The sequence below is a fragment of the Leptonychotes weddellii genome, chromosome 2 (genome assembly GCF_054177405.1).
Source record: "Leptonychotes weddellii isolate Sample4059 chromosome 2, ASM5417740v2, whole genome shotgun sequence".
Lineage (NCBI taxonomy): Eukaryota > Metazoa > Chordata > Mammalia > Carnivora > Phocidae > Leptonychotes > Leptonychotes weddellii.
Window position 1 is genome coordinate 29,230,073 of NC_138370.1, and position 26,505 is coordinate 29,256,577.

Consider the following 26,505-nt stretch of genomic DNA (forward strand, 5'->3'; position numbering starts at 1 on the left):
GGGATTTGGAGTGTAGGTTTTTTTGGTTTTTTTGGTTTTTTTTTTTTTTTTAAGAGAAAAAGGGAAAGAAGTAAGAGGGAACATTTTGCATGCAAATGGGCCACTGCCAGAAGAACCCATTAAAATGTAAAAACTCCACATTCAGCCTGACAAAACGGTGCAAACTGCTGTGTTTGCCAGAGGGGCAGCAATACAGCTCCCGACAAAGGGCCCGAGGAACAATGGCGGGCTGAATGGCCTCTGTCAGCAGGTCCCCTCGTGCGTTGCCATGGGGACCCCACCGGGGCTTACTAAAGGTATTTCCTGAGGAGAAAGGCAGTGCACACATGCCCAGGCAGCCCGGCTAATCCTGACAGGAAGCCATCGCCATTCAGCAGCCCAGGGGCTTGGGGCCGGAGTTTTGTTTTGTTTTTATTAAAAAAAGATTTCGGTCTTTTGTGTGTCCCACCTCATCACTGTAATTTAGTGCAGAGCTGCCTGCACTGGCCAAAGCCTCAGCCAGGGCCCTGCGCCCACCCCCAAGACCCCCCAAAACAGCTCCCCGGTAGCTGGGCCCGAGGAGGCCCAGGCGCACAGAACCCCACTCGGGAGACCCAGGCCAAAAGCGCCCTGGGCCCAGAGAGGTCTATGTAAACTTTCAAATAGATGTTGCGAGGGGTAACACGGTGTCAGGATGGAGCCCAGGGTTGGAGCCGGTGGGCAGGCCTCCTCGTACCTGCAGCTCTCTCCCTCCTGGGGACGGTGCCCCCCTCAGCATCAGCACCCCCCACATCCCCCCTACCTCCCACCACGGGCAGAGCGCTCTCCCGTTGGGGAGAAGGACTGTAATTAAGTGATTAACAAAGGAATGCTCCCAAGAGTTGTTTTAAAAGAAATTTCCCTTCTTCCTCTCTTCCAGCTAAAGCTCTCACGCCAAGTGTTTACTGACATGCTCCGGATGGAGCCGGGGAGAAATCTCTTCCTATACCCATTTCCCAAAGCGATTCTCAGTACCCTTTGCTTCTCTCCCGCCTACCTTACCAGGAAGAAAAGAGCTGCTCTGGAAAGAGGAAAGTTCACTTAAGTCGTGCTAGGAAGCATAGAGCCCACTCACCCCAGAGCAAAGGGAGATGCCCTGCAGCTATGGGGAAGGGCGGTCTATGCTCACAGTTCCTAGAAGTTTGTGTCACCATTTCACATTTGGCACCAGAGGAATCCAGCCTTGGCAGATTCAGGGAAGTAAGCCAACAACACAGCTGGCTGGGGAGACAGAAACTCCTGTGTGACAGCCGCCCCCCTAGGACACAGTTGAGGGTAAATTAACATTTCCTGAGCAAACTTGTATGTGGAAGGAGCCATCCCCCATGAAGGCAGTCCGATGAAGGAGGCTCTGTTCATTCGTTGTGATTTGAAGCCTGGCCAGTGTGTCTGCAAAGCTCATGCCCTTGCGACTAGACCTCCTCCCAAAAGAGGTTCTGAACCTTGCATTTTGATAGAATCATGGAGGAAAAGGGATCATTTCGGAGGTATTAATACTATGCCTACTAACTCCCTTGGACACCTGGGAAGCTTCTAAAGCCATGTTAGATGGGTCCTATTTTGGGAAAAGGAGCTAAAGAGCCTCTGCGCAATGATGGAAAACTCCCCCAAAAGACCCCAAACCCAGTAAGGACCACTCATGTGGGCTGTAAGCCGAGGGGATCTGGACACTCAGGCGCAAGTCTTCTCCTGCCTTTATTAAAGATCACATCCGGGCGCCTGGGTGGCTCAGTTGGTTAAGCGACTGCCTTCGGCTCAGGTCATGATCCTGGAGTCCCTGGATCGAGTCCCGCATCGGGCTCCCTGCTCGGCAGGGAGTCTGCTTTGCCCTCTGACCCTATCCCCTCTCATGTGTTCTCTCTCTCTCAAATAAATAAATAAAATCTTTAAAAAAAAAAAAAAGATCACATCCTGAACTCCAAATTACAACAAGCCACCAACTGTTACAACACAGAACACCTTCCATTGAACTTGCTGGTGTGTGTGTGTGGGTGTGTACGAGTGCGTGTGTGCACGCGCGTGCCCGTGCACGCTCACCCAGAGTCCCACTGCTGGAAGGGGAGCTCAGACCCTCCCACCACTGGCCCGGAGCCCAGGCCTCCCAGCCATGTGTCTGCAGCTGCGACCTGTCATGCACTTCCTGGTCTGGGCTCTGTAATGGAAAGATCATTAAGGGTGGGGGAGGAGGAGAGTGAGATGAATCAACAGGGAAGAGGTAACCCTGTAGCTCCCACTCTGCTAGGCTCTGACCTTAAAGTCCGGTCAGGTTCCTTAAAGAAAAGAATGTACTGCCCTCCCCCCACCCCGCCCCCTACTAGGGCCCCTCATAGGGTTTCCCCTCCCCCATGCTCAGCAGAGCTTGTTTGGGGAAGGAAGCACCAGCAGCTGGGCAGGAAAAAGTTGCAGCTCCCTAAACTTGCTGATGAATTAGTGGAGGACTCAGCTGTTCCAGAATTTGCCTTTTCACTCCCCCCAAAACCTCAATGGATGCTTGAGAGCACACTTCGCCAAAGCTCTCAGCACCCCAGAGTACCTGCCATCTTCCCTCCCTGTCCAATCCAATGGTGGCATGGTGGGTCTGGGTCACCCAGTGTCCGGGGGTCACCACCCGCTGCAGTGGGCAAAGGATGGGCTCTTCATAAGGTTACTTTTTCTTGATGTTAAAGAAATGCCTTTTGGGGTGACTGGGTGGCTCAGTGGGTTAAACGTCTGCCTTCGGCTCAGGTCATGATCCCAGGATCCTGGCATCAAGCCCTACTACTGGCTACCGGCTCCCTGCTCAGCGGGGAGCCTGCTTCTCCCTCTCCCTCTCCCCATCCCACTCGTGCTCTCTCTCTCTTTCAAATAAATCCATAAAATCTTTAAAAAAAAGGAAATGCCTCTTATCTTTACATTATGAGAATAAAGGCAATAAACATCCTTTTAAAATGAAATGGTGTAGAAAGGTGGTTGCCAGGGGCTGGGGGAGGGGAGAATGGGGAGTTCATATCTAATGGGAACAAGAGTTTCAATTGGAGAAGGTGCAAAAGTTCTGAAGACATGGTGGTGAAAGTCGCACAACACGTGAATGTACTTAATGCCACAGAACTATACGCTCAAAACGTGAAAACTGGTCCATTTTTGATGTTATGTATATTTTTACCACAATAAAAAACAGGGGTAATGGTAGTGAACAGTGTTGGATTTTAAAAAATGTTCTGACGTGGCAAAACAAGTTAACCCTATGTAGGTTCCCAAAACCTGGGGGGGAAATTGTACTGGCCCATGAAATCTAAAAATCTGGCACCACTGGTCTGTTCCAGATTTGCAGGACAGTGAGGACCCAAAGGGACACATGGATGGACCATATATTCATTTTCCTCTCTCTCCTTCACACACACCATGAAAGGTGAGCATTTAGTGCTCCTTGTTTTAAGAAATTAAAAGAACATGGTTCAGGGATTTTTCTACCTGAGATGGTATGGCTGTCGGGTAGAGAGCCGGTCGAAAAAACAGGACCAAAGGCTTGGGGGACGGTAAGGGCCAATATCCAAACTGAGGACTCCTCTGCTCAGACAATCTGGGGGATCTTGAACAATTAGAACCTTGGGGGGAGACAGAACTACTCTGGGCAATGTCAACATCCCAGATCTGAAATCCTTGTAAAAACTCCACAGTCCCAAACTCTGCTTGAACCACAGGTGTAACTGGCTGGGTACAGTGGAAAGAACACCTGAGTGAAAATCACTCAGACGACTGGCCCTACCATTCACGGTGTGACCCTGGGCAAGTCATCGCCCCTCGCTGTCTCGGGCCCCAGTTTCCTCACCTGCGAAATGGGAAGGCTGACTGATCTGACAAGCTCTGGGCACCCTCTGTCTCTAAACAACATTCTAATTTTCAACTGGGCCTTACGAGGTGAGCATCACTCACTGCCACCCCCTCGTGCCTCCGTGAGCGCAGAGCTCCCTCTGGTGTGAGGGAAGGCAAGAGACCTCAAATTAATTTGCTTTAAGAAGAGGGGATTCTATTTTGGTCCCAGAGCTCCAGCCACCGGCACCTTCAATAAATGCTTCTCTTCGTGCCTTCTCTCTGACCCATGTTCTCACCAGAAGAAGCCTTAGAATGGAGAATACAGAATAGCCAAGAGGCCGTGACTGGCAGAAAACTGCGAGCCCAGGTATTCTAGAAGGATTTATTTCACTGAACTTTTTGATTCATGACATATTATCCCATGAGAACTGGCTAGGCAAATAAATTTTTAAAAATGGAGCGGGGGCCAGAGGGTAGTGGAGAAGGGCTAACGTTGTAAAAGAAATGCCACTTCCAAATGCACCCTTCAGGCATTTATACAGTCTTGACCGCTCAAATTAACATCCGTAAAAGTTTTGAATGCCACAGGAAGAACTTCATTCAGTAGTTAGTTAAGGAACCTGACTTTTTTAAGGTTCAAGAGCTAATTCCTAAAACCTAAGGAAAATAAACTTTAATTCCAAAAGTAAATTCTAAAGTTTGACAATAAAGGAGCAGAGATTTCTGAATGCAAAAGGACCCTTCTAGGGGGCTGGAGAGCAGATCAGCATTCCAAAGGCGGTGATAATTGACTTAAAGCCCGACTCATCAGAAAGAGAGAGAGAGAGAGGGAAAGAGAGGGAGAGGGAGAGAGAGAGAGAGAGAGAGAGAAGAGAGTCTCCTTCCTTCGGAGGAACGCTTTCAGACCAATCTACCCCCCCCATGCACCCCCCTCCCCAATACCCCCAGGCAAACTGACTCAGCACTCTTCCACCTCTCCCACCTACCTCCCTGCCAATCTTCATCTTTCTCTTTCCAGCCTCCCTGATACTCCACCTTAGGGTTAGGGCTGTAGGCACAGATACCAGCCAGGCTCAAGTCTCAACCCTGCCACTTCCTGGCTGTTTAATCTCTGCAAGTTTTCGTTTGTTTGACCTCTGAGTCAGTTGCCTAAACTGTGAAATGGAAACAACACCTGCCTTATAGACTTTTTTTGAGAAATTAACTGACCTCAGAGGTTCTCAAAGTGTGGTTCCCGGACTGGCAGGAAACGTGTTAGAGCTACCAAGCTTCAGAACCCAGAGCTCTGGGTTTAAACATGCCGGCCAGGAGATGCCATGCCTCCAACACCCAAGAATGCTTGTCCAGCAACTGAAATAAAGTGCTCCATATGTGGTAGCAGTAAGTCTTTCTCACTTATTTTCCTTATCTTTCTGTTGAAAAGGATTTTATTCCCACTGTCTCCTTTTGAAAACTAGAAATTTTAGGTATCTCTTTTTAAAAAAGAAAATGGATTGTTCCTTACTGGTGTTCATGCACGGATTCATTTGTTCAGAAAGTATTAATTGAGCACCTAATATGTAATCAGATGTTCTAAGATGCTGATGTGAACAAAAGGCAAAACCAAACCTCCGCCTTCATGATGTACATACACACCCGTCACAGCCCACGAATGACGGTCAGTCTGTCCCTTCACTTCAGGGAAGGGCCCTGTCCTCTGGTTTCAAATGTCCTCATAACCTGGGTTTTATGTCCTTACTTGATGCAGTCTTTTGATGACATTTCTTAAGTGTGTCATTTACTGTATGTGCATATGTCTGGTAAGAATAACACTGGCTAGGGCTGGGCCTCACCCAAGGCGAGGCTAGGGGCAGGGAAGGCATTTGTCTTTGGCCTCCCATTCAAGAGGGGCCTCCAAGACTTTTGGTGTCTTTTCCCCCAAAAGGTTACACAGAGAGTTACCAACAGAACTGGAAGAAAATATTTACCAAACAACTTTTAATAAATCTGTGTCCTATTCCTGGGGCATACTTCAGATGGTAGACCACAATTAATACATATTTTTAAAATCCTGTAATTATTTTGTGACTAGTTCATCTACATTATAATATAATTTTGTTTAAAACATTAATGTGTTGGGGAGCCTGGGTGGCTCAGTTGTTAAGCGTCTGCCTTCGGCTCAGGTCATGATCCCAGGGTCCTGGGATCGAGCCCTGCATTGGGCTCCCTGCTCAGCGGGAAGCCTGCTTCTCCCTCTCCCACTCCCCCTGCTTGTGTTCCCTCTCTCGCTGTGTCTCTCTGTCAAATAAATAAATAAAATCTTTAAAAACAAAACAAAACAAAAACATTAATGTGTTGAAGGTAAACACTAAGATAACCAAAATTTTCAGGATTCTTCCTCCTCTCTTTGTATTTCTTCATATCTTAAAGATATATATACCGGTAGCCTCAGAACAATGTCAATGCTCTGGCCTCGCTGAACCTTCTGACATGTTTATTTCCACCCATCAGACATTGTTGGACCACAACCACTTGAGAAGCAATCTAGGTGGTTTATGTGTCTGGGCAACACCACTCATTCTAGAATAAGTGTGACCTGCAAAGAAAATTCCGGTGTGGCATCTGACACTTTGGGGACCTCTGATCCTAGACCTTCTCCGAGTAGGAGGGCTTGGCTGCAGTGGAAAATGCAGCCTCAATGGGGTTTTTGTTCTACTGATTATTCTAGGCTAGGGAACCCCTTCCATTAGGGCAGCTCACAGACTTATGACCCATGCATAACCTCTGAGGAGAGAGCAGAATGTCACACAAGAAATGGCATAAGGCAAGCATCCCTAGCTGCCCTTACCCCAATCACACACATGTTCATACCACACCAGAAAGGGCCTGGGTGGCTCAGTTGGTTAAGCATCTGCCTTTGACTCAGGTCATGATCTCAGGGTCCTTGGATAGTCAGGCTCCTTGCTCAGCAGGGAGTCTGCTTCTCCCTCTCCCTCTGCCCCTCCCCCAGGTCATGCTCCCTTTCTCTCTCTCTCAAATAAATAAATAAATAAAATCTTAAAGGAAGAAAGGAAGGAAAGAAGGGAGGGAGGGAGGTGGAGCTTGATTCCTGTGAGATAAAGAAGGGCTGACCCAGCAAATTCAAATGTTTAAATTCAAGTGTTGGCCAGCCTGAATTTTGGGAGGGAAACTCAGTATGACATAGGGACACAGTTTAATACGCTGGAAAAAAATACCAAAGTCAGATCAACTTGAGTCTGAATCCCAGTTCCATCTCTCACCAACTATGACCTCAGACAAGTTACTTAACTCCTTGGATCCCAGCTTCCTCATCTGATTATGGGAATAAAACCTATGGCCATGAGATCGATGTAAAGATGTAAAAATGTAAAGCATTCAGAGTGTGAAGGTGCAATAAATAATATTTATTAACTGTTATTTTATTTTATTATTATTATTTTTAAAGATTTTATTTATTTATTTGAGACAGAGAATGAGATAGAGCATGAGAGGGTCAGAGGGAGAAGCAGACTCCCTGCCGAGCAGGGAGCCCGATGTGGGACTCGATCCTGGGACTCCAGGATCATGACCTGAGCCGAAGGCAGTCGCTTAACCAACTGAGCCACCCAGGCACCCTATTAACTGTTATTTTAAAAGACCTTTACCAGCATAACCTTCCTGGGGGCAGTTTGGCAGTATGTATTAAAAACTTTTAGAAAATAAACATCCTTGGCTAGGTGGACAAATTTTATTTGTCAATGTATGCTCATTTAAGTGGAAACTATTGAAAATAACCTAAATGCTCAACAGTGGAGGACTGGGTAAATAAATTTTGCAAACCCATACAATGGAATACTATGTAGTTATTAGGCACAAAAATTTTTTCTTTGCATGGCAAGTAAATACTATGTGCTTGGGGTACCTGGCTGGCTCAGTTGGTAGAGCATGCGACTCTTGATCTCAGGGTCATGAATTTAAGCCCCAGGTTGGGCACAGAGCTTACTTTAAAAACAACAACAACAACAACAAAAAACCTACTACATGCTTAAGTTAAAAACCAGTATATACCATATAAATCCCATTTTTGAAAAGTCATGTTTGTATAAATGCAAGAAAAAACAGCCTAAAGAAATAGATTCACAGTTAACAGTGATTATTTTTATTTATTTATAGATTTATTTATTAGAGAGAGAAAGAGAGCATACACAGGTGTATGCTCGCCAGCAGGGGGAGGGGCAAAGGGAGAGGGAGAGAGAATCCCAAACAGACTTGGCGCTGAGCGAGGAGCCCCCCAGGCAGGGCTTTATCTCACAACCCTGAGTTCATGACCTAAGCTGAAATCAAGAGTCTGATGCTTACCTGAGACTGACCCACCCACGTGCCCCAAGAGTGATTATTTTTAGATAATGAAAATATAAGTTTTTCTTTTTCTCTTCACATGTCTGTATTTTCTAAATTTCCTACGATGAACCTCGATGACCTATCAAATATCAATGTTTTATTTTTTTAAAAGATTTTATTTATTTGAGAGAGAGAGAGAGAGAGAGAGAGCGCGCGTGCGCGCACACAGGCGGGGGAAGGGTAGAAGGAGAAGGAGAAGCAGGTTCCCCGCTGAGCAGGGAGCTTGACGTGGGGCTCAATTCCAGGACCCTGGGATTATGACCTGAGCTGAAGGCAGACACTCAGCCGACTGGGACACCCAGGCGCCCCGAATATCCATGTTTTAAAAGAGCAATGAAAACATTCTTTCTGATTGCACAGAACTTTGCTCTAAAGGAAGAAATAACTATATGTTAAAAATTCCATATAATGTAAAGCCAAGTACCAGGTTGAAAGTTAAACAGAAAGGGGCGAAAAAAAGAGTGATTAATTTGGAGCCACAGGAAGGCTTCATGGGGTAGGTGGCCCTCAAGCTATGCCTTAGGCTAAACCCAAGCTAAACCCTCAGCGAAGAGTAGGAATTACAAAAAGTGGAAGGAGTAAAAGATAGGGACGAACATTTCCTGCTAAGGGACCCAGATAAACAAGGGTTATGTATGGATGAATATACTGTATAAAACAAGGAAAAACGAAGAGTCTTGTTTGGCCGGATGGATGGATGGATGGATGGAAGAGAGAAAGAAGGGGGGACAACGAAGGAAGTGAGGGAGGGGGAGAGGGAGAGAGTGAGTTCAATCTGTGAAGTCTGTGAATGTATCCTGAAGGGACCACTAGGCTAGTGGTCAATCATAGAGAAAATTTAGGAAGGGATAAGCTCCAAACTCAACTTTCTTTGTTGATTAAGTATCTGAGTGTTGGTGGATTTTAATCTCTCCCCCTACCCAAGCTTGTAACCACGGAGGCCCATCTTCACGGAACTCCTTGACCCTCTCACGCACTTGAGGCTCCATGCGCCTACACATCCAAGGGCAGGGAAACACAGCCGCATTCACTCAAATGGCGGTGCCGGCTGCCCTGGCATTCACCTCCTTCTACACAACCCATCCCAGAAGGCTTGAGCCACACCACTGTATGTGGGATAAGGAAGGAGCATTGCGTTTCAAGCTCTGCCAGAGCCAGTCCTTCTCAGGGCTTGGAACTAACTGGACAGACACCTCACCCCAACAGTGCCCAGTGTGCAAGGAACACGGTCTTTATTGTTATTATTATTTTTAAAGATTTTATTCATTTATTTGACAGAGAGAAAGACACAGTGAGAGAGGGAATACAAGCCGGGAGCCCGACGTGGGGCTCGATCCCAGGACCCTGGGACCACGACCTGAGCCGAAGGCAGACGCTTAACCAACTGAGCCACTCAGGTACCCTGGAACACAGTCTTTAAATGAAGGCGGTGGGCACCTCGTTTGGCAAGGGGGAAGAAAGGTGGGAGTCCAAGCGAAGCGAGAACTGGGAGGGGGAACTCTGAGGATAGCAGCTACCGTGAAGAGGAACAAGCCTACCACGGGGGGCTTCGGGCAACGGTCTCCCCTACTTGGGTGCTGCCAGCTGGAAGTCAGAGCAAACCTCCAAGTTCAGGAGCAGCCCAGACTCCAGAAGGCTTTTCCTGAGAGGAAACAGTCTGGGATTTACTCCAGGCCCTCAAGAGCCCAGGTAGAGAGCACTTAACTTGCAGCTGAACCAGTGGAGGCCTGGGGAGGGGGGGGGCAGGGTGGACAGAAAGAAGAGAATGTTTGCAGTAAGTTGTAAATGAGCCATCTTTCCAGAATTAATAGGGAGGCCTGGGCAGCCAAACTCGGGAGACCGGGAGCGCCAGACCAGCTGGACTTTCCCCGGTCAGCAGGGACACAGTTGTCTCATTTCCAGGCTTCGGGGAAGGAAGGAGGAGGCAAAGGTGGTGTCCACAGGGTGAGCTGGAGCCCCCGGCGGCCCCGGAGGAACAAGGCACTGTGAAAACAGGGCGCAGCTGCTGGTCAGGCTCTTTGACCCTGGACCTCGCCCTCGCGGATAATGACTCCCCAGAACTCACTTCTCCCGAGGCCGTCCATCACCGCCCCAGACACAAGCCATCACTCACTGCTTTTGCCAGACCAGGAGCAAGCACCCTGGCCGAGCTCTGCTGACCCACCTCCAGGCTGGGGCCACAGACTCCAAAGGAATCCCTGGCACTCTCCCTGCGGTTCCTGCCCACCCCAGCCTCCAGGTAGTGCCAGAAACCAGGTGACAAAATCCCGGCCTGATTCTTTGTCTGGGCTCCCTCCCCTCCCCCACCGGCAGCAAGGGCTCTGGGGCCATTTGTTCTTCCCTGAGAAATTCCTCCTCCCTGACTTCGGGGAGCTGGCTGGCAAAGCCAGAGTGGAAAATCAGTGAAGCTAATAGTGTAGCAATGCAGACACCAGAGCCAAGAACACAGCCCTGGAGTGGCTTTGCCGCACTTGCCCAGTGTGGTCAAGCAGACACGTGAGCGCTCCTCCTTCACATTCTCTCACAAGCCAGCCGAGCCCTGGGTCCTCCCTACCCCCACCCTGCTCAGCTCAGCTCCGCTCCGGGAACACTGGCAAACACACCCTGTCAAAAGCACTCTAGCCTCCAGTCTCTGGGGAAGAGGACATGGGGCCGAGCGGATCCTCTGGGGAAACCTGGTAAGTAAGCACCCTGCAGATTTCTACTGACCTAAAAATCCTCCACCCTTGTCCTCAAGTGGGTCACCCAACATCACCTTTGGCTCCACGTCACTCCACTTGCCTCCTGGCAGGGGGTGAAGAAACTCCTCTTGACCATCCAGTGTGCATTCAAAGTAAACAGCTTCTTTTCACAAGAAGAAATTCTGTTGGGGGCAGATGGGGCAGAGGAGCGCCCCTGGACGTGTGTCCCAGGGCAGCCACCAGCCGCGGGTCCTCTGGCCACACTGATCGCTGCAGCCTATCTGAGGCTGGCAGTGGGAGACCCTCCGCTCCCTATTTGCGGCTCCCCCTGCACCCAGGCTGAAATGCATACCCCTTGGGGCCCAAGACCGCTGTGGGACCCTCGGGGGGCGGCCTGGGTGGCCAGGGCCCTACCACCTGAAGCCGGGGCCATGTCTCTGGCACTGCCTGTAGCTTCTCCGGCCGTGGGCGCAGGTTTCCGTGGAACACGGACAAAGCCTCGCTTTGTGGCTCCCGGCATCAGCACCGAGGGGGCTTGCAGCCAGAAATGGAAACGTGCGGCTTTTCCATTAAGTCTAACCTCTCCCCCCCCCTTCGACCGGCCACCAGACTCCTTCAAATCTGGGTAGGTGGGAGGAGCTGTAAAACCCCAGCCCATTAAATCGCTTATTAGTTGCAGGTTTCTGAGTATGCAGGCAAGTATTTTGAGACTGCAAGCCTCATACTGTCCCCCTTGACCAAGGGGTCTGGGGTGTTTAACCCATGTTCCAGGACTCCCACCCCCAATTGCAAGAAGCAGCCTCACAACCAGTTTTGGATTCAGCCATTTGCTTTTCCCAGTCTTATTCTAAAGGAGAGAAAAAGACACAGACACAACCCTTCTCAAGTTCAAATGTCTTTCAAGTTGGTGCTTATCTTTCTAAAGGGGCTTTCTGCCCCTTGGCCCACGACCCAGGTTCCGTCCATCCATCCAACTCCCTCCCCTTCCTCAAGACTTGATCTGAAACAAGCTTTGCCTCTTTAAGATCCCAAACTAGAGAAAGGAAAGGAGAGGGCGGGACAGAGGGAGGCTGGTTTTCCTGGAACCCTTATTAAATCAACTTTCCAAGGACAGCCAGAAACTCCAGGCCCTCCCCGCTCCCTCAGGAGCATTTGCAGACTGGGGGAGGGGCTCCCAACACACACACACACCCCTCCCCACCACACACACACACACACACACACACACTTACAGCAAGGCCTTTCTAAAGGGGAAAAGGCTCCCAACACACACACTCTCTCTCTCTCTCTCACAGCGCCTTTCTAAAGGGGAAAAGCTCTCCATGGGAGCAGAGTTTTGGGTTTAAACTTTTGGACAAACCCTTTATACACAGATTATAGTCTTTTCTGAGGACAATAGCAGCATTATTATTTAATAATCAGCAGGGCCAAGACTATACGGTGATACTTTACATTTGTGAGGTATCTTATGGTTTACAAAGCACAGAGGCAGATTTTCCCTTGTGACTTCCCAGCAGTTCTCTGAAGACTGTGGGGCATGGGTTTTGCCATCACAAAGCTCAGGAGGGATAAGCTCTGTGAAGGGCCACCCTGCACCAGGGGACTTGTCCTCTGAGTGCAGTGGATTTCCACATCTGCATCCTAAGGCATCGCATGCCATGCAGGGAACGGCAAGGCCCTCCCCATGTGGTGTCTTCAGGACAAAGTACCCACAACTGCCATTTACTGCTCACAGACCATGCACCAGGCACTGTTCTAAGAGCGTTGCATATACTCTTATTTGATAGCCACAAGGATCCTGGGAACGGATGCTCATTAGCATTATATCTTATATACGTTCCATACAGAGGAACGTTCCCAAGGGTCAACAGCAAGAAGTGGTGCCAAAATCAAAACCAAGGCAACTGAGCAAACCTTAGGCCCACACAAGACTTATACACAGATATTCACAGGAGTTTTATTAATAAAAACCAAAACCATTAACCCATCAACAGGTGAATGGCTACACATTTGCCACGTAATGCCATTATATGAAATTCTAGAAGAGGCAAACCTGGTCCATAGTGACCGTAAGTAGATCTGTGCAGCACTTGACTGAGTGCAAAGGGCAAGAGGGAAGTTGTGCAGGTGACGAAAATGTTCCCTCTCTGGACTGGGATAGTACCGACATCGGACGTTACGTTTATCAAAACACACTGAACCGTATCCTTAAAAATCAACGTTTCTTCCAGAACGTAAGTTATACCTCAGTTAAGTTGATTTAAAAAAAAAAATGGTGGTCTAACTTCAGTCTTCACTGCTGCAGAGCCTCCCAATAGCCCCCTCAACCTCCCCTGTTCCCTCCCTGCCGTTCCTGGCCTATGCCTCCTCCACGTCAAGACCTTCAGGCCCCTGGTTCCACCCTCCATCACTGCCTGGCCTTCCTTTCTCAGTCTGGATCCACTACCAGTGGCTTCCATGAACCTCACCCATCCCACACTGAATTCCTAGCCTTGTACGCTCGGCCATCTCCTTCCTGAGTACGGGTACCCAGGCCTGAGACCTGCACCATTCACTCTCTCCACCCTCCATGTCTCAGGTGCAAAAGAGCTTGTTAGAGAAAGTTTAAAAGAAAAAAAAAAAGTACTTTATGGCGCATTGTAAATTCATATTCTCAAACCTCATCCAAGCCCTCCTGGCTTTTTGGACTCTCTTGTTATGGTCTACACTGAGGCTGATCCAAATCTCTACTCCCTACAAACCTCCTGCCCTAACTCATTCCTTTTACTCTGATGTCATTCTGTTTCTGTCTCTAGTCACCCAGAGTTGACAGCCAACCTACTGATTCTATTTCTGATTCTACAACAACCTATCTGATTCTACACCCATAGATTCTATTTCTATAGTGTCTGCTAGTTTTCCTTCCTTTACAATCTCCCGCCCCACATCCTGGTTCCTCCCGCTAGCTGGACATTCAAAACAAACGTCTGTCTGGCAACTGTGGGAGCAGCCGTCCTAACTACCAAAACTTCACCTGTAGGTGCTTTATCTGAATGACCTCATTTCAGGCTTTATTATCGCCCCATTTTAAAGATGAGCAAACTAAGGCTTCGTGTGCTGGGGTAATGTGTCAAAGCAAGTAATGCAGATATGAAATGGCAGAGCAGGATTCAAACATAGATGTCTTCCTCCCATCCATCCAAATCAACTGCCAGGCTGATTTTCTGCAAGCTGGATCACACCACTACCTGCTCAGAATTTTTTGAGATTCCAGCATAGTTTACTTAGCAGGGTGTCCAGGCCTTCCATATGCTAACAGCCCAATTTCTCTAGGTGTTACTTCCCACCACCACCTGCTCACCAGGCAAGTCGTTCTGGATACACCTTATACATGTGGCCTCAGTACCCTCACTCATGCTAGTCCACCTGGAATGCCCTTCATTCCTCTCTTCCAAACAAACCCCCACCTACCCCCTCTAGACCCATGCCAGCCGCTCTCTGCTCTCCTCTTCCTCTGCGCTCCCACTGTGTTGCTATGACTCCACTGTGTGGTCTAAACTCAGTCTACCTTGTACTTAGTTACCTCTGCACCTGTCTCCCTGACAATAAACTCCCTGTGGGTAGAGATGCTCTCTCCCACTTTGGGTCTCTGGCATGTTCTAGCTCAGATCTGACGTTCAGTTCCATTACTGAAGGCAACATTAATCTGCCTGCTCTAGTCAAGTGCACCTTCCAGAAAGTCTCATGTGCCCTCTCTATCACCATGCGAGTGGACAAATATGCTCACTCATGATTTATCATTCAATTGGGTCCTGACAGCTGAGACAGATGGCCCTTTAGGCTCAGCCACTACGTCACGTGCTCACCTGAGTCTCTCACCCACTGCCCGCCAACCTTCTCTATTGATGTGATCAGCCACTGGGCCACAAGCCACACGACCCTTTGGCAGCAGTGAGTTCTCACAGACCCCTGAAAGTGTGTTGTACCTGTAATCTCCATGAAGTATTTTCACAACTCCAGTAAATCCCATGAGCAAGTCCTTCCCATTACTAATAATCTCTGAATTTCCAACAAGCCATAGATCTCCACCAGCGCCCATGCACCATAATGCTCCCTGGCTCTCCACTCTCCATCTACTTGAAATCCCTCCAGTGGTGCAGCTCCAAAGCAAACTGCTCAGCAGGCCTCCAAACAGACATGCTCGGACATGGTCAAGGAAGGAAAAATGGCACGCCCTTGGCCATGACTGTCAGCCCTCATAGAAGATGGGTCTCTGGAACAATTTTCAAGAAGCCAGAGGTCTTTATCAAGCTCCCACATCTTTCAACATCCTCTGATCCAGGTTCTAAACAAACAAATTCATAGGTCACTTGTGCCCCATTTTATACATCATCTAGTTTAGGGAGCCAGCTCTTGGGTCCCAATCAGAAGTTCTTTTTCAGGAAGAGAAAAGCATAAACCCACCCTAAGCATGTCACCTCTGACAGATGGATGTCACCAGCCTTTGTGACCCCAACCTCTGCTGGAGTTGGGTGTGTTTATAGCCAGGCCCAAACCAGACCAGGTATTGTAGAAGCCTCTCAGTCAACACATGACTTCTGTCCTAGTGTGCTATGTTTCTGAGGCCCAGGAGGCCAGACTGGCCCCGCAGCCCACAGCTTACCTTGTTCAGGCAAGGTCGGGGCCGGCCTAGCAGTGCAGAGCGCGGCTGTGACCAGCACAGCCCAGAAGAGGAGACACTTCCAGCTCCACATCCCAGTTCTGCTGTTAGAGGTCGGTGACCAGGCTCCACACCTCCATGGAGACTCCGTCTTGAGCTTGATCTTCCTTTTCAAGCTGACTCTAGGGAAAAGAAACAACCAAACAGTTAGGAAGGTCTGCATGGGAGGTGGGGAGGCAAGGAGGAAAAGAAGTGAAAAAATGGCACATAGTCACCCTGTCCAGAAGGGTGCTGAAAGCAGTAACTGGCTTCTTAAGGCACAAAGAAGAGAACTGTGGTCCTGTCCCGAAATTCAATTCGGGGTTACAGGCCTTCATTAGACCAAACAGTGCTTCAATTCAGCTCTACAACTACTTCCTGAGCGTGGGCTACACGCAAGCCTTGTTGGGAAAATTGTCACGAAGTCCTCCAAGGCATAAGCCCCGAGATCGTGTGTCCTGGGAAAGTGAAGAGGCTCATGAAAGTCCCAAAGAGTTCTGCCACTTTGTGGGCCAGGGCTCCAGAGCATGGGGGCGGGGGGTGGCCGCAGGAGGCCTGAGTGGGCTGGTGACTCTCCCAGGACAGACTGCACTTCCTCTAGGGCAGACCAGCCCTTTGGTGAGGGGTAAAGAAGGTGAAGAATTCTGGAACAAACCAAGGACTAGGAAACAGGAGCCAAGCACCCTGCTGACCCTCTTCGGACCTATGCAGCCAGGGAGCTGAAATAAGTGGTCTCTTGGGTTCTTTCTTTTGGTCTCTAAAACTACATGCATCACAGGGATCTCTGGTCCTATCAACTTCCCGTGCGGCTAGAACACAACTCTCCCCAACTTATAAAGGGCCTCAGAGTATAGAACCATGACGTGGATGCAGCCCTCCTCCCCAACACTGAAAGGTGACAGCTCATGTCCGGCGGAAATGAATCCAGAAGTAGAGCCAAAAAGGTCATACTGAAGAATCAAAGATCCTTGCCAGGGCCCACTCAAAAAAGCACGGACTGCAGCCCTTTACCCTTCTGAGGTCTGGCGTGGTAATAACATTTAAAATAACCCCCGAGGGTCTTAAGGAACAGAATTGTTGCTGCTAAGCACTGACCAAGTGATAAGACTTTTGGGGCCCTGTTTGGGCTAGGTAGGGGTGACATCTCCATCTTCCAGGTGGCTTTTGTCCGAAATGCTCCAGGGAACCATCCAAGTTATTTAGAGAATCCATTTCCCCGGAACATGCCCTAATGTGGTCCTTCAGCCCTGCCTCCCCGGAGCCAGACAGGGCCCCTCGTGAGTCAGTCCCCATGAGTGAGTCAGTCTCGTTTGGCAAAAACCCCCCAGATTCTTGGCTTCGTTCACATGTGCTTGCCAGCGGGAGTATGCATGTGTCCCCGCTAGCTCCCTCCCAAGGCTTTACTACCATTTTTAATGATTTCAAATCACAGGAGAAATAAACATTTCTCTGTCAATTTTCTAAATTTAGGGAAGGGATTTGAAGAGACAGAATATTTACTGAATACCTGCTACGTGTCAAGCAGGTACTAGGTAAAATTTATACCTATAAATCTTCATTTCTTCCTCGCCATAACCTTGTGGGGGTAGGAATTATTAATTCCCCTTTAAGCAGTGGAGAAACCGAGCCTGCAAGCAGTCAAGTACGTTGCTCAAGGCCATGTAGCCGGTAGGCAAAAGCACCAGGACTCTCATCACCCGTTTTGAGGCAAAAGGACAGGGCGCAAGGAAGCAAATCGAGGTGATGGAATCCGGCTCTATCTGGTGCAAGCTCGTTTTCTCCAAAGAACATCCCTGTGCCATAAAGAAACCAAGTAGACACGGACAGATCAAGGTAACTCTGGAGATGGGAGTGCCTCAACTCCTCTGGTTGGGAGTAGACTCTTGGAAGCAGATCACAGATGTGCCAGCTAGGACACAGGAGGGGGCACGATCCGTGGCCCGGGACAGACGCGATGCTTGCTAGAGGACATCTCTAAACCACATTCCACATCTCACTATGTCCCCAAAATACCCCAAACCAAAGATGCAGGCCTGTCACCCAGAAAGGTACACCTAGCTAAAGAACCCAAGTCCCAAAGGAACTGCCAGGGTAATGAATGAATCTTCCGTATCCAGTGGGAAAAGGTGGTATCATCCCGAGGTGATTAGGCTGGCTTTCAATGTAACAGACAGGCAGCCTCCACCACCACTCAGCCACTCTGTCCCCCGAAAAGCCTTCCCACTTGCCCACAGCTGTGGACTGGTTGCAGAATGTGCTCTCTCGGCTCTGCTAGCAGGGTACTTCAAACTAATCTGGCTGCTTCTCTCCAGCTCATCCCCCTCCGAAAGGTGTAGAAGTCTCTTTCTCTCCTTCCCTCTGGGCCTCAAGGCTCACATTTGTAAAACAAAGGATGTCAAGAAAACCCAGCCTCCCAGCACCAGCTCTGGGAATGAGGTCAGTGGGCAGACAGGGCCCCACCCCACAAACAGAAAACAGTGACCCAAACCACCAATCCACATACTGTCTGGGACCCTTGGAACTGCTACCTTCTCCTTCACCACACCTTCTCCTCCTACTACTAATTAATGAATTCTTAAAATCCCAGAGGGACAGTCTCCTTCCTTCACTACTGGACAGATGTGACCTGTAGCCTTGCAGGTGTCCTAGGGAGCTTCCTCAGGGACCCTGCAGCTGGCTCCACGCTGAGCCTCTCCCATACCCAGCAGGTCTCCAGGGACTTGAAGCCCCACTCCACCTGGGCACAGAGGTCCTCACGGGGCACTGGCGGGGGGGAACACAACCTCTCTGCTTTCCCACTTGTCGGAGGAGGATGGCTGCTGAGCCTCCATCACAGGTGGTTATGAGGATCAAATGGGCAGCATGGGTGAAAGTGCCTGCCCTCTCCTCTCTGAGTACTAATCCATGAAAGAATTATAAACATTGCGCTCTGAGTCACTCCTTGACAGCACTCTCAGGAGGTTTTGGTAACTGGTGGCAGGAGGACTCAAACTTCCTACCTTTACAAAGATATTTCTCACTACCCATCTTCAAACCCTGTACTCTAGACCTAGGGGTCCCAGACAGTGGCCACTAGCCACTTGTGGCTACTGAGCTCTTGGAATGTGGCTAATGTGAATCAGGATGTGCTAGACATGGGACATACACACCAGACTTCGAAAACTTGGTGTGAAAAAAAGAAGGTAAAGTAGCTCATCAATATTTTTTATATTGGTTACATGTTCAAATGACAGGATTTTAGATATATGGGGCTAAATCAAATAGATCATTAAAATCTCAACCAATTAATAAATGTGAATTCCACCTGCTTCTTTTTACTTAATTTCAAAAAGTGGCTACTAGAAAATCTAAGATTACATGTGGCTCATGTTCTATTTCTATGGGACAGCATGACTTTAGGCAATCTCCATGTTCTGTCCTCTTCTTTGTCCTTCCTCCATCCTTAATGGGCCAAGCTTTCTTATTCTCCGAGTCCCACCCCAAATAAATAAACAAACAAATAAATTTAATTTAATTTTAAAAAGCTACCTCTTCCACAAGTCTTTGGGCTTTCTCCCCGAGGCTCTCATTCCTCTATATTTCCTAAGCACCATGGGATTGCAAGCTCCTTAAGAAGCAGGGTCTGTGCCTGACTAACTTTCGCTAATACACTTAGCACCCACAATGTACACAGCAGATGCTGACCCATTTGTTAACTGGATGAGTAAGTGAATGAAAGAAAGGCTGATTCAAAAGAAACTGATACAGATACTCTTGCAAATGAGACATCTTCTAAACATTTTGATTCTTCAGAATTGAGGAAGTCAACATCAAAACATTCATTTCTTTGGACAGGAATAAGACTTACTAATTTTTAAATTTTAAATCTTTGTTAAAAAAAAAAAAGAAAAAAGGTATCCAAATGTCCTCAGGAGTGAGGTGTACCAAAAAATAATAAATAAGTGAAACACCAACTGCTCCACCATACTCTGGGAAACATTGCTCTTGAAGACAAAATGGACTGGTAGGCTACCACCCTTTTCGTGGAGTTGTTCACCCATATGACAACTATTTACTTGGGGGGTGGGGAGGACCAAATATATCTTCTTTAATTGCAAGGAGGAGTGGTGGTGAGGAGAGAATCTCTGCTTCAGGTCGATGCAACCTTAGGGGGGAAAGCAAATATCCTAGCCCAAGTTTGGTACTTAATCCTCTCTGGAAACACCAGAGTCTTCTCTAAAGCTCCACATCTGGACTCCCAGGAGTCCCTGGTGCGTTCAGACCTTGGACAAAGCTCTTAGAAAGCAAATGCAAGACAAATTTCCCAAGAGGAAATTAAACTCATCTCAAGGGATGAGGCTTTTTCAGAACAAGACATTGGAATCAATTCTACCTCCTTTGCCTCCAGCAGCAACAGGCTCAAACTTTCCCAGGAAGCTCTTACCTAACAGCCATTTTGATGAAAAGATTTAAAAAATGGAGGCAAAGAAGAGCGTGTTTGGAGAAGCTGGCTGCTAACAGCCCAAGCCCACAGGAGCAAATCTCCTATTTTAGGAGCCCCTTTTCAGGACAACACCCCAAACACAAAGCATACAACTAAAAGCAAAAACCCATGGATTTTCCTTGGGTCACCATGACTGGAGTCTGCCTACTCCATGTTCAACGCGCTCTTCCTGCCCTCTGGAGTCCAACAGGGCTAAAGCCAGCTCAGGCGTAGGGATGCCTGGATGGACTCTAATCTCCCTCAAGACAGGTGGGACAATAATAGCATCTGCCATGCTCCTAACTCCATTTCTTCCTGTGCTTTTGCTTCACTTGCTATTCTTTTGGAACTTTCTAACATCCTTTGTGGCCAGAGGCCAAAGGAAAAGAAGCACCCAAGGCTGTCTACTTTGGAACCAAAATTAGTGGCGCCCACTCTGGCCCAAATCCCACTCGTGAAAATGCCTACAAAATGGGCATTTGGGCAGGCACAGTAAAAGCAGGCAGTGAAAGCACACATGTCCAAGTGGCTCTCCACCCGGATGGCCCTCATTAAAAAGCTGACACTTGATGATGACTAAGACTGAATGCAACAGATATTTCAAGAAGCTCGTCACTGATGCAGTACATAACCATCCCAGCTGGAGCCAGGCCCCAGCAACCTCCCCATCCCCAAACACCCTGTGCTCCTCTAGGGGTCAGCGGCAGCCCTGGAGCCTCTCCCAACCAACTGGAGGGAAATATGTAAACAAGTCATTAGAGAGGCAGGCTGTCAGGACAGACAGTGGGCAATGGCTCTCTCGGTCCCTGAAAGGAAGGGAGATGACCCAGGCTTGGGGGTAATTAGCTAGACCGAGACACGTCCCACGGGGCCCTGCTACTCAGCTTTTAAAGCCTCAGAGAGGAAACCGGGAGCCTGGGCCAACAGGGAAAATGGCCACTTTTTGCTAAACAGTCTCAAGGCTAAGGTTCTACAGGTTAGAGGGGATTCCAAAAAAAGCGCTGGTCCGGAGGTGCAAAGGGCAGGGCACATCTGCGGAGGAAACAGTCACCTTAATTACCATGTCTAGAGAAAGTGCGATTTCATTACAGCCTCCAAAACTACCGCCCAAAGGAGGAAACCAGAGAAGTGTTTTCAATTTGAAAGAGACGGAAAAGAGAGGGTGAGAGCGACCAACTCTCCCCACCCTCCTGCAACTTTGGACCATAGAGTGCTTGCCTACCTCAAAGGATATTACAAAAAAAAAAAAAACCCCCCAAACACAAAACCCACAAAACCCCTCAACAATCCAACGCCCGCTTTCAAACCTATAGCCGTTAAGAAGCAAAATGTCCCACTTTAGTTTCCAGGGGCTGCAGCCCACGTAAATCCTTTAACACGCACAGGGAGAGCCCCTGGCAGCAACAGCATCCGCCCCCCTCACATGCCCCCCGCAGCTGCGCCCCGGGTTCACTCCAGGGAGGGTGGAAAAGGGACGCGTGACGCCACCACCGGGCGGCCAGAGACCCGACGGCGGGCTCCGTACAGGGTCAGACGCTCGGGCTGCTCCAGCTACCACTGAAGGGACGGAAAAGGCAATGCTTTCGTTCCAGAAACTTCCGTCAGGGCCAGTTCTGGGTCAAACCCATGGCCAAAGAGGTCACCTCCAGCAGATGACCCGTTCGCAAGCGCCACCCCCCTAAAACCGTGGCCCCATCTCCTACCATGCCTTTTTCCGGCACAATCTAGAAAGCACCGCCACCATCAGATCCTAAATAACTTGGGATCCAGGGTAACTTTCTTTTCTCCCCAAATCCCAACGCCTCATCTCCAAGTCTCGGAAAATGTGAAAGAGGGAGGTGGGAAGGACAAGTTGAAGAATCCCAGTTTTAATTTGGGTGAGGGGGAAGGGAGGGAAAGGGATGTTAATGTGGCTGCGGTGTGGGGTGAAACGGAACCAGATGCGGCTGCTACATCTGGAAAATGGGGGAAAAAAGTGTTGGGGGAGAAAGACACCGCAGTAATTTTTTTGGTGGGCCAACAGCTTCTGGGCCCAGAAAGGAGAAGCAAGCCTCACCACCGCCACCCCCTCCACCCCCGCCCGAAGGTGTCTGGCTCCCTTCGTGTTAAATGAACTCCATCCACAATGTCAATAAATTCCTCTGCAAACGAGAGTTCCTCTGTTCCCAACCCCAAACATAACGGGAGGCGGGAGCGGGGTGGGCAGAGGGTCTGAGCCAGAGAAGCAACATGCAGCGCTGCCGAGTGAACCGCACCGGGCAAAACCCTCATCCCTTCCCCCACCTCCTAGAACCAGATTGGAACTGAACGTTCCCCTCCCTCCGACCCCATAATGGGGCTTAACATCACCCGCTGGGCGCCCTCCCTTCCACAAACTTCCGACCCTTTCGGAGATCGACTAAGTAGAAGATAACCCCCTTAGGAAAAGGGAATTCCTTTCTCGCTCTCCTGTATAGCAGATTCGGCCATTTGGTGACGACACCTCCTTAAAACCTATTCCAGGAGAAGCTAACCTACCCCTTCACTGCCTTCCCTCTTCATGCCCCTATCCACCCACCCCAACCTCGACCCCAGACTTTCCCGGAGGGGGAAAAGGTCTTAGAAATACCCCGGGTTCTCAAAGCTACCTGCTGAATTGAGGTGAGTCCCCACTAGCGGACTAAAAAGAGATGGACTGGAACGCAACACACACACACACACACACACACACACACACACACCCAACCCCATCTCGCTGCCCACTCCCCCCTCCCTCCCCAGTCCGAGGAAACCGAGGGCCGCCGCCGCCTTCGCCCCGGCCCTATCCCTCCCAGGACTCACCGCGGAGCCGCCGCCTCGCCAGCTCCCCGGCGCGAGTTGGCGGAAAAGTTGGGCGGCAGGAGGAGCGGCGGGACGAGCGCGGGGAGGGGGCGCAGAAGGCGACGCGAGCGGGGAGCTGGGAGGGGAGACAAAAGGGGGGCGCAAAGCGCTGGGGAGGGAATCGGGAGGTGGAGGGGGGCGGGTAACGAGTGGAAGGAGGCGCCGGACCCGACTGGGCTGCGGCGGGGGAAGCACGCAGCCGGGAGGCTCCGGCGCCGGGGGCCGCTCGGGACGCCAAGCCCGCCCCGGATCTGCGGGCGCCGCGGCTCTTACCTCACTCGGCGCTGCGGTTCCGCCTCTGGAGAGTCCGCCGTGGCGTGTGCGGGCGGGCGGGCGCCCGCGTCCCCAGCTCCGGCCCGCCGCCCCCGGGCTCCGCTGGGGTCCTGGCGGGGCCGCGAGAGCCCCGCGGCCGGCGCTCGACTCCCGGTGGCGCTCGGTGCTCAGCGCCTCCAGCCCGGGCGGGAACAATGGAGCCGAAGCTGGTGCCCCGGAGGCGGGGCGGGGGGGGGGAGGGCTCCCGTCCGCCTCCCGGGGTCTCCAGACCCTGTGGCCCCCCTCTCCGGAACCGGGCGGCGGCGCCTCACGCTTCTCGCAGACCGGGCTCCATGGCCCTGCGGGGACCCCGGCGCCACGGCGTGCCCGACTGCAGCACTAGGACGGTGCGCCCTGCGGGGCGCTCCTCGGACCGGCGAAAAGTCCTCGGTCTCCGCGGCTTTTCCAGCTGCGGCGCGCGCTCGCGGCCGGGGAAGGCGAGGTCGCCGCAATGCGCTAAGCGGAGTCTCGGTCCAGTCGGGACGTTGCCGCCCAGCTGCGGGCACAGCCCGGGCTCCTCCGCGCCCTGCGGCTGGACCAGAGTTCGGGCTCCGTCTCGCCGCCGCCCGCTGCCCCGGCCGCCGCACCAGTACCCGCAGGAGCGCTCCGAGCGCTGTGCGCCGGCGAGGCGCGAGGGCTCGCTCTCTCACTCGCACCCGCGCTAGTCCCACCCCCTCCTCCTCCCCCTGCTGCTGCCTGCTGGGCCTTGTAGTTCCCGGCCGCGGCCCCCGAGAAGGGGGAGCGGGCCGAGCGGCGCGGCGCTCTGCCGCTGCTTTCCTGCAGTCTGGTCTCCCTGGGCGCGCGTGCCCCTGCATCTGAGCCCCGCCAGGAGGGCGCCCGAATTTCAGGCGGTGGACACATGAGCGGTTTGGGGGGTGAGGTGGGGAGACGCTGTCGTCCCGAGTTTGTACGTGCTAGCACCGGCCTTGGAGTTGCACTGACTGTGTGCCTTGGAGAAATGATTCTTCTCGCTTTAAGTCTGTTTTCAGGAGGATAATAGTGCTTTTCATATAAAGTTGAGGATGAAGGGAGGGCCTGCCACATAGTTAACACTCAATGAATACAAGCTGTTTTTATTCATGAGACGGTCTACCCCCTCTTCAGATCCTTCCCTTGCATCTCACGGTTCCCCAGCTGCAGAGTTTAGGTTTTGTGGTCTATGGGAAGCGGGGCCCTGTGAATTCGGCAGCACCATTCTGGGCCTCCAGAAGTCTTCAACCTGCAGTGAATTTTAGGAAGCAAAAGAGTGAGTGGTGGGAGTTGGGCATGTTGTCGGTTTGGAAATTAATCAGAACCCACCAGAGAGCACCCGAGGAAAAGGTTCGGTGAAACCTGAGGAAAAGTGGCTAAAATGCCCTTTCCTCTGGATCCTGCCACTATACTCTAGTGGCTCCCTAATCCAAATGCACATGAGTCCTCTGGGGAACTTGTAAAAAATACAAATTCTTGGACCTGTGCAGACCTAAGGTATCAGGCTGTGCCAGGACCGAGCCAAGAGTCTATTTTTTCTGAGGCTCCCAGGGTGCCAGGTTGGCACCATTGGTAGGGTATGAAAGATACCTCCATTCTGGTCCCTTACTTATGAACTGTTTGATTTTGGACAAGTCATACATCTGAAAAAAATCAAGATTTTTTTTTTTAACCTATCCCCCCCCCCCCCCCCCGTTGAGACTCCCTCAAAGGATTGTCAATAAAATAATGGATGTCAGTGCACTAAAGTATTACACAAATAGAAGTCACTATGGAGGGGCCTCTGGGTGGCTTAGTTGGTTAAGCATCTGACTTCCGGCTCACGGTCAATCTCAGGGTTCTGAGATGGAGCCCCAGGTCAGGCTCTGTGGTCAGTGGGGAGTCTGGGATTCTCTCCCTCTGCCCGCCCCCCTTGTGCTCTCTCTCTCACAAATAAGCAAATAAAATCTTTTGTAAAAAGTCACTATGTAAGTGAAGGTAGGGCCTATACCTCATCTACACCCCACAAACCCCTCAAGCTTGTGGAAGCTGGAATACTGAATGAGATTAGCCTCCCCTCTCAAATTTAAGGAAATGGTCTAAGTTATTTCTCTATTTGACCAGCAAGTGAAAGAATAGTGACCATCACAGTGTCATTCACATAGTAGGAGCTCAATAGCTGTTTATTGACTGAGCAGAATAAATACTCAATAAATGTTTGTTGAATGGCTGAGTAAATTAAAAACTAAATAAAAAGCAGGAAGTCACGTATTTGCAGAATATATGAACTTCAGCCATGGTTATAGGGTTATTCCCCCTACAAGCCTAACCCCCTCATCTTTAAACCTTACAGCTCCTGATCAGGATATGTTTATCCTCCCATATAAGCTGCTTCCTCATTGGGCCTTCTTCATTTTTTCTAAGTAGGTTTCATGTCCAGTGTGGAGCCCAAATGGGGGTCTTGAACTCACGACCCTGAGATTAAGACCTGAGCTGAGATCAAGAGTCTGATGCTTAACCAACTGAGCCACCCAGGCACTCCACGCCTTCCTCATTTCATTCCAGACATGTAAGAAGGCCAAACTCATGCACTTCTCCCTTAAAGAGGCCTTTCCTGCCACTCCCAGCCCTGACAGTCGCTGGAACTCTTCCAACCTTCTGGTCTATCCCATTGATCTGATACTTAACTTTGTTAGTCATCATTTTTTTTTTTTTTTAAATTCTTTCTCTCTAATTAGTTTCCAGACTATACCAGGGCAAGGACCCCATCTCTGTGACTAGCTCAGGACACTGCTCAGGAGGTGTTTCGTATATATTTGTTGGTGGTGGGTTTGATGAGAGTAGCAAACCCGGGTTACCAAAGGAGAAATACAATTGGAGGGAACAGAACTGGGAAGTCAAGCCATGGAGAATCCAGTGTTTATGTTAACATCCAACGACTATTTTTCCCACTCTATTACTGAAAGGGAATATATCCACCTTCCTCTCTCTGAGTCTTCTAAACAGGGGTTTTTCAATCCAGCGCTTTTATTCTTTGGATTTGGGAGCATTTTAGGAGTATCTTGAACCCAAAAGAGGAGACTGAAGGATGTGTCCTTGATTGAAACAGAAAGAGAATGATCTAAATGCCTGTCTGCTGCTGACCAAATTTCTCTATAGGTTTAGCAAGAAACCAAAATGAAAGCAAGCGGCCAACTTGATAGTTCTCCTTCCTCCAGTTCTCAAGGAAACAGCCAAAGAAAGCAGAATGGACAAGGCGAGAAACCCAGAAAACGAATGGGCCATCCAGACCATGGACATGGCTCCAGAAAAATTGAGAGCTGGCTGCTTTCATCCTTCCAGTCCAACTCCCCTTCCGTGCTGCTCTCCCTGCA

General features: G+C 50.0%; 1 protein-coding gene and 1 long non-coding RNA gene across 10 annotated transcripts in view; both read right to left on the reverse strand.

The window, feature by feature from the left end:
• FGFR1 (fibroblast growth factor receptor 1) overlaps window positions 1-23,796 on the reverse strand; it is a 47,377-nt gene extending 23,581 nt beyond the window's left edge. For 4 of the 9 annotated variants that reach the window (XM_081809262.1, XM_081809249.1, XM_081809257.1 and 1 more), the window contains exons 1-2: window positions 23,144-23,796; window positions 15,514-15,692 (exon numbers count right to left, since the gene is read on the reverse strand). In XM_081809262.1, the coding sequence (XP_081665388.1) occupies window positions 15,514-15,604 (91 nt within the window). In that variant the 5' untranslated portion in view covers window positions 15,605-15,692; window positions 23,144-23,796. Of the gene's footprint in view, window positions 1-15,513; window positions 15,693-22,831; window positions 23,060-23,143 lie in introns of those variants that run through there. The other 5 variants (XM_081809277.1, XM_081809274.1, XM_081809273.1 and 2 more) reach the window with 3 other exon arrangements.
• LOC145717922 (uncharacterized) lies at window positions 5,299-15,101 on the reverse strand. Its single transcript, XR_014141443.1, has 2 exons — window positions 10,946-15,101; window positions 5,299-10,173 (listed from the first exon to the last, which is right to left on the reverse strand). It is a non-coding gene; the product is annotated as an uncharacterized LOC145717922 (long non-coding RNA).
• Window positions 23,797-26,505: the final 2,709 nt, after the last annotated feature.